The 11,560-nt window shown below is 36.7% G+C and overlaps 1 protein-coding gene across 3 annotated transcripts; it reads right to left on the bottom strand.

Annotated features, from left to right (window-relative positions):
* LOC127441366 (uncharacterized) lies at positions 1-7,821 on the bottom strand. 3 transcript variants are annotated; one of them, XM_051698698.1, is made up of 4 exons: positions 7,618-7,815; positions 3,615-3,833; positions 2,619-2,885; positions 1-239 (listed from the first exon to the last, which is right to left on the bottom strand). In XM_051698698.1, exons 2-3 carry the CDS (start codon positions 3,823-3,825, stop codon positions 2,644-2,646), a joined length of 453 nt encoding a protein of 150 aa, XP_051554658.1. In that variant the 5' UTR covers positions 3,826-3,833; positions 7,618-7,815; the 3' UTR covers positions 1-239; positions 2,619-2,643. The 3 variants fall into 3 exon arrangements, with proteins under 3 accessions (XP_051554658.1, XP_051554659.1, XP_051554661.1); XM_051698699.1 differs by lacking the exon at positions 1-239 and having other exon boundaries at positions 1,054-2,885; positions 7,618-7,674; positions 7,790-7,821; XM_051698701.1 differs by lacking the exon at positions 1-239 and having other exon boundaries at positions 1,054-2,885; positions 7,618-7,674; positions 7,794-7,809.
* Positions 7,822-11,560: the final 3,739 nt, after the last annotated feature.

Raw genomic sequence — 11,560 nt, 5'->3', positions numbered from 1 at the left:
AATGCACCTGATGAATGGTGTCACAGAGAAACTCATGGAGGCAGGGATATGGACTCAATCGCAGGGTTTATTGAACAGGTGAAAGAAGCAGTGATGAAAACAACAGGTGAGTCAATCCAGAAACAGTAGAGGTGAGTAATATCCAGACAGGGAAGTAATGTGAAGTAGAGAAGAATGGTTAACTCACAGCTGTCTTTGAAATTTGCAGGAAACTTAAGCGACACAGGAGAGTCCAAACACTGGAGGATGAACCAACACAAAACACAGATGAGGAGAACAGTAACAAGGTAAGTATATTAACAGGTAAGTTAGACAAATCTAGGAAGTCCGTAGTCTCAGGGGAACCATTGACGAGAACAGACAAAGAGTGAGTGTGAAAGCTGGGAATAAATGCAGTCCTTGATTATTCATTAATGATGTGCAGGTGCATGATCAAAACTTCGGGGAGAGTGAGTGCTGTAGTGAGAGAGAGGGAGAGAGTCCGGTGGATCCGTGACAAATGGACATTAAGTAAATTAAATAAAAAAAGATAGTTAACAAACTATCATTTTTATGACATTACTTTTAATGTTTATTTTGAATACATTTTTGGGATCCCTTTGACTACCATCACTGCTCACAAACACATGTCTGCATTGCCTAAAATGAATGTAAAGCACAATTGAAGGTTTGAATTCATTACTTTTATTAATTCAATTCCATTTATTTGTATAGTGCTTTTCACAATTACAAGTTGTTTCACAGCAGCTTTACAAAGAATAGTGTCTTACAAACCCCACAGTGAGCAAAACAATGGAGATTAAACTGATAAACACAAGCTGAACTGATAATATATATATATATAAATATGTTAAAAACGTTTATGATCTTACCATATTTTTGGTATAGGCTGATACAGGGTTCCCACACCTTTTGACATTTCCAGTTTGTGATTACTCGATAAGAATATTTTTTTAGAGATTGCACTTACAAAGGGCAATTTCTAGCTAATTAAATATTTTAAAGCTGAGCTGAAGTTGAAATATATATATATATATATATATATATATATATATATAATATATATATATATATTCGATAGAAATTTCAATTAGAAACATGCATTGCATAGATTAAAATCGAACCCTTCTGAAGAGCGATCATTTTAGAATTGTGGTTCAAAATTCAGAACATATGCTTTGCTTAATTTGAACAAATATTTAATTCATGTGGTGTGTGAGTCTCATTTGAGCCTGAACAAATGATATGATTAAAACTGTTTTTAAAAAAACATTTGTCAATACACAATATACATGTTATACAGAAATTACTCTTGGAAGTTGCAGTAATGACCAGCAGATGTCTTAACAACACAATGAATGTACATGTGCTGTGTGTCAATATAATGATACATGTTTAAAGCTGAAGTGTGTCATTTCTGTGCCACCCAATGGAATTGCAAAAATAAACATTGTTTTCTAACAGCTTTCTTACATTAAACGATTAAAAGAGAAAACATAAACCCACATCGTATATATGTGTTTTAAAATATACGTTAAACCTGGAAATACATTTTTAGGATTCTGCAGGTGGAATTCACCGTAAAGGGCTAAATAGTTGATCGGCTCATGATGCACGAATGGCTTTCATGTGCTGCATGAGTCTGTTGGATATACTGCAGTCTCGTCACATTTTAACTTTTTGTTTAACCTCCCATTCAGCTGATGAAAACACGCTGCTTCATCATGAGAATTACATCAAGATGTAGATGGAATGCAGGTTGAAAAAAAAAATAGCCTGTTCCTGCTTGCGTGCTACTGATTACATGATTACAATGACATAATATAAGAAATATTTATGATTCCACACAATTTCACGATCAGTAATCAAATAAGCAAAATTGTGACATTAACTGTTAACTCGTTTTGTACAAAAGGACAGATTTTCTTTCATTAAAGCACTTTCACAAGATGCTCTGTGGAATTTTACATGCAGGATCACAATTATATCATAATCATCGGGTTTTGCACACATTTTTCACTCAGACTGTTATATGATAATATCATATGTAATGAAAAATAAACAATTAAATTAGAAAAATGCAAAATAGAAAAATTTTCGCAAGTGGACTCAAAGTTTGGAAAATCACATTAATGAACTTTGTTTTTTGTTTGTTTGTTTGTTTGTTTTTGTTTTTTTGGTTGGGGGGGGGGGGATAAAAAATGGCACTCCTTGTCAAAAAGGTTGCCAACCCCTGGGCTATTCTAATGTAACTGTCAGCAGCCGATAACTGAAGTGGTCACTCCATGTAGAGTCTGTTCCAAAACAGCCGTGTCGATGAGTTTAAATTTTTAGTGAATTAGTGAGTCATTATTTGAGTAAAATAACAGTTCATTTAAATTCAGAAATATGTCAATATTGGCCTGATGGCTGCTATACAGTAAATATTGATCACATTGTATTGACTGTACTTTGCTCTCTAGACATCAATACTGTAATCAGCCATTGGGAAACTTCTATCAGTGGATTCTAGTTAGTCCTGCAGTGATCGTCAGTGTGTCACTGACATGAGACCCATTACTTGTGAATGTGTGTTAGTTTGTCGCTGCAGGAACAGAGTGCTTATAAGTTATTAATACCTTCCAGCTGTAGACGCTGCACTTTTTATACATTCTTGCCAAATGCAACGCGCGGTCCGGTTCGTGGCGGTCTCGGCTCAATCCCATCAGAGATGATCCAGATTGCGGGTGTGTATTTGCCCCCCTCCATCACCACTCGGATCTCCTCGGCTCGGGCCAGTTCCTCAAGCTCTGGACTCGTCTCAGGACACCAGTCCACCATGAACTTATCTCTGGTCTCACACAGGTGGATCTGAACCTCCTCCGGCTGCTCCCCAAACAGATAGTCTACAGAAAGACAAAGAACATTCTGGCATCATTTATTGACCCTCATGTCAATCCAAAATCCTTTTTTCGTGGAACACAAAAGGAGATGTTTCGCAGAATGTTCATGCTACTCTTTTTCATACAATGAAAACATAGAGTGACCAGAAGCTGTCAAGCTCCAAAAAGGACAAAAATGCACCATAAAATGTCATAAAAGTGGTCCATACGAATAGAACACTATATTCCGAGTCTTCTGAATTCATACGATAGCATTGTGTGAGGATCAGACCCAAATTTAAGTCTTTATTCAGAGATAACTTCCCCTCCACTGAAGCTCTCAAATCTCATTTACATTCAGGTTAAAAACGGCACATCAGTGAGTCATGCCAGGTTTTGCAGATGCCATTGATTCTCATGTGTGATAACAGAACAAACCATCACAGTTCAAATATTATGGATATGGGGACACCTGCACGTGAGAATTATAAGCCAATTATTAAACTGCCAATTTCTCTTCAGTTTTGAGTCTGCTGCTGTTGAGAAGAATGGACGCTAATATTGAAGTGTTTTATCCAGTCAGATTGATTAAATACACTGTGTGAATGAACTCAACACATCGTCTCTCTGAGTTCTCTGGGAAAGAACAGTGTGTCACACACAAACTTTAATCATCTGCTTGAGTAGATTATATTCCTCAGGTATTTGAATGTGTAATAATAAAAATGAAGATGTCTGACATCACATCATCACCTGCTAAATCGTGCACCAGATCTTTGATGAGGTGACCGATGATGGCGTAGATGGTCGCCACTATGACGATGGAAGCGAGGATGATGTAGAAGATGTGGATGGGCAGATGGATGTCATCTCGAGCAGGTGGGACGTAGGTTTTAAAGAACACGTCATTCTCACCTGAGGGGGGCTGCAGAAGGGGCTCCCGGGGGCTGGATGTCACACTCATATCCACAACTGTCCAATCACATTCAACATACTGATTTAGTGCTTATGACATCACTGATTACTATTATAGATGATTTCATGGACGTTATAAAAGAGGCTGACAGTTTCATAGCACACAACTCACAGTTTACCAATTAGACCAATTACAAAAACACTTTTTTAGCATAAAAGCAGTTTTAAATGTTAGTTTAATAGATATCTTGATATGAACTGAAAATGGAATTGAAATATATGCATGCATGTATGAAATATTTGACAAAAAGAGATTTGTTAGGTTTGGAATTATAAAACAATATAGTGAATATGAAGACAAAAACTGTATATGAGTGTTTCTTCAGCTTCAGACACTTTAATGTCCCAGATGTTCATTTTTACTAAATTTAGCAGATTTCAACGTCATTCTTTTTGTTATATGAAGGTCTCATTAAAACTGAATTGGAGGATCTCAAGGGCGCCATTCGATGGTCAGACGTGTGAACGGCTAGCTCTGCGCACTTTGCTAGTTTTAATAATATTTGTGTCACAAACAGGTGAGATTGGATACACCCTGATCCTTAATTGTTTTGGGAAGACAATATGTCAAAGAATTCATCCTCGGGCTCTGGAGATATTAAAAGACACTTGCGTGCTCGAGCTGATTCCCCTCAGCGGCAGGCCGGAAGCCCCGGACTCAATTCGAACAGTGAACCAAAAGAAATCCGGCATGAATTGATGAATGTGTCGGCAATGCTGGCGAAGGTCATTGCTAACTTAGAGGATCTTGCTGTAATACGTCGATCGATCACTTCTATGGTGACAAAATTCACTAAGTTGGTTACAAGAGTTGCGGATGTTGAGAAACGGATCATCTGGAGTCATCAGAGAGGGAATTAGCTGCTAATCCGCTAGCGACCAAGACAGACTTGCAGCACGTCAGGGAAAAACTGGAGGATTTGGAGAATCGTAATCAACGAAACAACTTCCGAATTGTTGGAATTCCTGAGCATGAGGAAGGCTGAAATATGGAGAAATTCCTAGATGAGCTCTTCCTGAGTCTGCTCGACATAGGCCATAAGCTGGAAATCGAGCGAGCTCACAAAGTTCCGGCTTGGAGATCCACTGATGAGACAGGCCCCGATCAATTTTGGCCAAATTTCTGAGATCATCCGATAAAGATCTTGTGTTACACGAGGCGAGGAGTAAAGGAAGGCTTTCTTGGAAGAATCACAGCATTTTCTTGTTCCCAGACTTTGGAAATTCGACAAGAGGGAAACATGATCGAATCAAGGAATGCAAGAAACACTCACATCAACGGAACATCACTTTTGCTCTGATGTTTCCGGCCAAACTGAGAATAGATACTAAGGATGGCCGTAGAGAATTTACATGCCCACAGCAAACGATGTCCTTCATAAAGACAATGGAGTGAGTAAGCCATTTGGTGATTTTCATGTTGCTGCCTAGTTGACCTGACTCACTGAACATACACTTGACTGTCCGAGGAAAATGGGCACTTTTTTCGTTTCTTTTTGTGCTGGTTCTGCCTAGCGGCTGGGGTTTGTTTTGTGGAATAACACTCCCTCGGGACAGTTGTGGATGAATCTGCACGTTCTTTGTGCTTATGCCTCCTGTGGCCTGGAGTTTGTTTTGTGGAATATTTCTTGCAGGACATTGGAGTGATTGGGGCATCTGTTCCACTCAGGTAATGACCGAATGGGCCGGCTCACTGAACATTCGTTTGACTTTTTTTTTTGTGTGTGTGTGCCGGTTCCGCTAGCGGCTAGAGTTTGTTTTGTGGAGGAACACACCTTCATGCAATCTACATGTTTTTTTTTGTTTGTTTGTTTTTTTGTGCTTTTTCTGCTTATTGGCTGGGTTTGTTTTGTGTAATTCTGTCTCAAAATTTTTTTATTGAAACACCAGACTTGAGCAATCCAATGGCAAAGTTGTTGCGGGGGTTCTCGTAGGCATACATGGACCATTTGAGTTTTCGTTGGCGCTGTCATGCGCTGGGTTAATGCACACATTTTCTTTTTTCTATGTTTTTTGTTCGGGGGGAAGTTTGGTGTTTGATTGTTGCACTAATGTTGGAATGTGGTCGTTATAATTTTATTTTTGACACACAATCTACTTTTTCTAATATGTCAAAATGTCAAATGTTAATATGAGTGTACTATCTCTCTCCATGTGGAATGTGAATGGGTTGGGGCACCCCATAAAAAGAAAGAAGGTTACTTCTTTTCTTAAACATAAGAAACATGATATAGTGTTTCTTCAAGAAACACATATTTCCCTGCAGGAAGCTGAAAAATTTGGGAAGATATGGGGTGGACATGTTTTCTTTAGTGCTGGCTCAAGTAAGAGCAGGGGAGTCATTATATTGATAAGTAAACATCTACAATTCAAATGTCTCAAACAGATTAAAGATAAATTCGGATGAGTCATTATTGTTTTAGCTGAAATTCAGGGGCAAAGGTTGATTTTGGCTAATATTTATGCACCTAACGCTGATGATCAGGGCTTTTTTATAGATCTTGAAGGGTTGTTGCAAACCGCTGGCACCCCTCATGATATAATATTGGGAGGAGACTTTAATCTATTGATGGACTCAGTCCTTGATCATAGTGAAGCAAAAGTGTGTAAGCCCCCTAGAACAATGGTGACACTTCACAGGATGTGTAAAAATCTTGGTCTTACAGATATTTGGAGACTTTTAAACCCATCTGGTAGAGACTATACATTTTTTTCATCAGTTCATAAGATTTATTCTAGAATAGATGATGTTGTTTGAAAGTATATCTTTTTTTATGTTTATTTATTTATTTATTTTTATGTTCTATTTGTTGGTGACCATTGTAGTGCGTGTTTGTGTCAGGGAATGTTCGGGGGGAGGGGTTTAATGTTTATAATTGATTTCATATTTTATGTTATGTTTGTATGATTTATGTATGGAATCAATAAAAACTGTTAATAACAAAACTGAATTGGAGACTGTTCATCAGGTCATCATTTATTTTTGGTACTTTTCAAATGCCTTTATATGTCTAGATTTGACTATTTTATCCTTGACTTTCAATATTAAACTATGAAAATACATTATAAAAATACTAATATTTAAAACTATGACCATCTAAACAAAGAGTGAAATAAACAAACCATTTCAATATGTATTGTGGGGAAATTATTTTTAATCAATTTTTCACAGTTGTGGCGTCATTTCCAGCACACCAAATAATTCCCCCCAATACAGTTTTGTCTAAAGTTAGTGTACTTGATAACCAAGTGGACAAAAGTGTCAGTGAAGAGCATACTTGAGATGAAATATGACACAAAACAAAGAAAATATCACTTGTGAACAGAAGATTTTTATCAATCAAGCTGTAATGTTGCCAAATTAAGCAAAAAGTTTACAAATATATTATTTAATAGTTTGTATATAATGTATGATATTCTATTAAACAGTACAGAATTTGAGATGTACTGGAAATGAATTCTCATAACTTGAATGACATAAATCTCCTGTGATGCATGAACACACACTGATGAACATTGTTAATAGACAAATTAAATCAACTAGTGATAGTGTGAACAAATGTTTTAACCAGACTTTACTTTCTAGAAGTCTACAGTAATAAAAGTGTCTGAAGTTAAAGAAACACTGATATATACGGTATACTGTATAAGCCATGTAAAGTTCAATTCATAACAACTTTGACAACAGTATAGTATATTAACACTTTCAAATGCAAGTATACACTTTAGCGTGCTATAAATGTGTTGTATGGTAGTGAAAGAGCTTTATCTCAGTACTCACCACTCGGCTGATAGTTGCTTTACTGGCCCACATGAAAATCACCATGATCTTTTCTGTCTGTGGAAATTATATTCATAATGATGCTGCTGATGTCTTTACACGTAAATAACTGAGTAAAGCTATGAATGAAATATAATAGATAAATACACAATATCATTCAACGTTCACATACACACTATATCAGAGGAGCTGTGACTGGCTGACACTCTGAAGGTTAAAGGGTTTATCAGCAGTTATTATCTGTCTTTGAGACGGCTTACAGTCTGGTTATGGTTATAGTTAGTCATGAACGGATCATGTGACTGTATAAACACTATATAAGCACATATCAGGAAAAGCATTGTGCTCAAAGAGATGCAGGTTTGAATCTGTTCTGCGTCACATTCTCCGTCTGTCACTCTCTGATTTCATGTTTCTCAGGAAATGCTGGACATAATGTTTCCTCAGTCACCATTCACTTCTGTGGTACCTATTTACAATGAAAGTAAATGGTGACTGAGGCGGTCTGTTCTCCTCCTTTCATGCTCCACAGAGAAATGAATACTGGTTTGGAACTATATGAGGATGAGTAAATGATTACAGATTTTCCACTTTTGAATGATCTAACCCTCTAAACAATCACTGCATATTTTGAAATGATATCTGGCCATAAATCTTAAAGCACTTAAAGACACAGACACCACAATCTGTTTGTTCTGTTAATGAGAGCCTTTAATTATCATATGCTACAATTATTCTACATCTCATCTGCATCATTTATGCCTTCAGTCTTATACAGTGCAGAATGTGGAACATCCCAGAATAATTTTTCACATTTTTCAATGACATCACAAATCAAATGAATCACATTGATGACATCACAATGAACAGATTACTCACCACACCCACTTTTCATATATTAAGAGTATGTTCAGAATTAAATACTAACTTACTTCTTAGAGAATACTGTGCAGAATACAGTGTTTTCTGTCGATTTAAAAATAAATAAATGAATGAAATGGTGAGCATTATTCCACAGTAAACATTTAAAACCATAGTATGCAGTTGCATGCTTATGTTCGGAATAGCATACTACCATACTAAAGAGTAAGAGTAGTAAAGTAGTATGCTCTTCCGATCTTAGACAGTATGTGGCATGCAGTTATCATCTTGGAAATAAAAATTGTTATTTTGTAATCTGATTTTGTGCCAAAATCTCTTTTAACATTTGTCAGTCTGATCAAGTAATGACTAGTACTTCCTGTTTATTCATCACACTGGAAATAGGAGGTCAAGTTGAGCGCTTTGCATTGTGGGATCCCATACAGAAATCTGATATAAAGCAATATATGTAGAATATATTTGATATACACTACCGGTCAAAAGTTTTGAAACACTTGACTGAAATGTTTCACATGATCTTAAACATCTTTTGATCTGAAGGCGTATGCTTAAATGTTTGAAATTAGTTTTGTAGACAAAAATATAATTGTGCCACCATATTAATTTATTTCATTATAAAACTAAAATGTAATAATAAAAAAAAGTTTTTGAAATTGATGATTTGCTTAGCATCTTCAAAGTAGTCACCCTTTGTCTAGAATTTGCAGACATGTACTCTTGACATTTTCTCATCAACTTCTTGAGGTATCACCCTGGGATGCTTTTTAAACAGTATTGAAGGAGTTCCCATCTATGTTGGGCACTTATTGGCTGCTTTTCTTTATTATTTGGTCCAAGTCATCCATTTCAAAAACTTTTTTTTTTTAATTTAATTTTAGTTTTATAATGAAATTAATTAATATGGTGGCACAATTATATTTTTGTCTACAAAACTAATTTCAAACATTTAAGCATACGCCTTCAGATCAAAAGATTTTTAAGATCATGAGAAACATTTCAGGCAAGTGTTTCAAAACTTTTGACCGGCAGTGTATATGGATCATATATTTCAAAATACTACAAAAATTGTCTTTGTAATATTCATAACATATATTTTCACAAATACTAGTGGAATTTGACTATGTGTATATGCTCAAATAAATGAACTTTACATTTATATATACAGTATGTTCATATATGGCCATATATCAGATTTCTGTATGGGATACAGTTTCTCACACAGTAAATAATCTGTGTATTCCATGCACACTGAAAATGTGTGCCCAGTATACATACTATACAACAGAAATAATAAGAGTATTATATTAGTGTGCTATTCTGAACATAATCAAACACTGTCCTCCATGCTTTGTTTTTCTACCGCAGCAAACAGAGCGCCTGAGCTGTAAAAACACATGTAAACTATGAAAAACTCAGAGTGATGTGATGTAATGATGCTGGATATTGGACACTTCAGATGTTCTGTGCTCGGGATGTTGGCTGGTGTTGAATCCTGGCAGCAGTCCGGATCGCTCTTCCTCCCTCCACACGCTCTCCTCCTCTTCCTCCTCACGGCCGCGCTCAGCATCAGTGGAATCAGTTTTAGGGCCTAACAGCCAATCTGCAGACAGATATTAAAAACACAGATCAAAACACAGCAGGAGGTACAGTGGCGTAAACTAGCCTAAAGCGGCAGATACTCTGGGAGTGGTGATTACTGCTTTTGGAAAAGGTCATGAGGCATCAGTGTATTACTCCCTGCTAATTCAGAGTCTGGGGGACGGAGCTTTAATTTCTATCAAGAGATTATGGGAGAAAGATTTAAACTTGGTATTGGAGGAGGGAGTGTGGGCTAGTATTCTAAAAAACATCAAGTCTGCATCTAGAGATGCAAGGGTGTGTTTGATGCAATTCAAGATTTGACATTGATTCTATTGGACCCCCTCTCGATTATATAGGCTTGGTCTTAAAGACACGCCCACCTGCTGGCGATGCCAATCAGAAGATGGAGACACAACCCATGGCTTTTGGAAGATTCAGAGTTATTTGTGTGACATTTTGGGCACTCAAATTTTACTTTGACCCAGACTTTTTGGGTATTTTGGGCGATGGGGCAGTCATAAATTTGGGGGACAAATATATAAAAAATTGTGTTCTGACCAGTATTTTGATTGGCAGACAAATTATTTTAAGGGGTTGGAAGTTGGATGGAGCGCCATCATTTCCGGACTGGTGTGCAGAAATGGGGAGGGTGGCAGCTTTTGAGGAGGTAGCAGGTAGAAGGCTGGGGTTTGGGGACTTGTTTAACAGAAAGTGGGGTAGGTATTTGCCGGTTTTGGGGGACTCTCGGGGAAGGGATGGGGAGAGAGACGTTTAATTATGTATTATATCTTAAAAAAAAAAAAAAAAAAATATATATATATATATATATATATTTGTATTTTTTTTTTTGTTTGTTTTTTTTGTGTGTGTATTATTTTATGTGACCACGGGGGTGTTCATTGGGGGATAGGGTGGGGTTGGTGTTTGGGGAGGAATATTAGTGGTATTATTAGTTGATATTAATATTAGTATTAATATTAGTTGATTCGGTGTGTATGTGTTGTGTTTTTTGAATCAATAAAAAAAATTTAATTACAAAAAGAACCCAAGGGTGTCATTAGAGTGGTCTATGCGACTCGTGCATCATGTTCCGGGTCTTCTGAAGGCATTTGATGGGTTTTGGCGAGGGACCACCCGCAGTTTGAATCATTTTGCAGTGAAAATTCCCTTGCATTGTTTTTAGCAATTTTAGTGCTAGTGTGAATGAGCTTTTCTCATAGCACTCATGAACATGCAACAGACGTCAAGATTTTTGCTGTGGGATTATTGAAATTGTGGGGGTTTTCTGCAATTCGTATCGTGTGCCTTCAGGGGACTTGGAATGTGTCCTGCAATTTGCGTGGACTATTTTATGATACTTTTGGCTCCTTTTTTAAGCTTTAAAGATAGTCTCTGCCATTGTGACTTACTCTGTTGAAAAGAAGGTCCGTGATATTCATTAAAACATTTCCTTTTGTGATCTACATAATAAAGTTTAAGG

The sequence above is a fragment of the Myxocyprinus asiaticus genome, chromosome 5 (genome assembly GCF_019703515.2).
Source record: "Myxocyprinus asiaticus isolate MX2 ecotype Aquarium Trade chromosome 5, UBuf_Myxa_2, whole genome shotgun sequence".
Taxonomy (NCBI): Eukaryota; Metazoa; Chordata; class Actinopteri; order Cypriniformes; family Catostomidae; genus Myxocyprinus; species Myxocyprinus asiaticus.
Note: the sequence above shows the minus strand (reverse complement) of the source record. Positions and strands in the feature narration are given on the sequence as shown.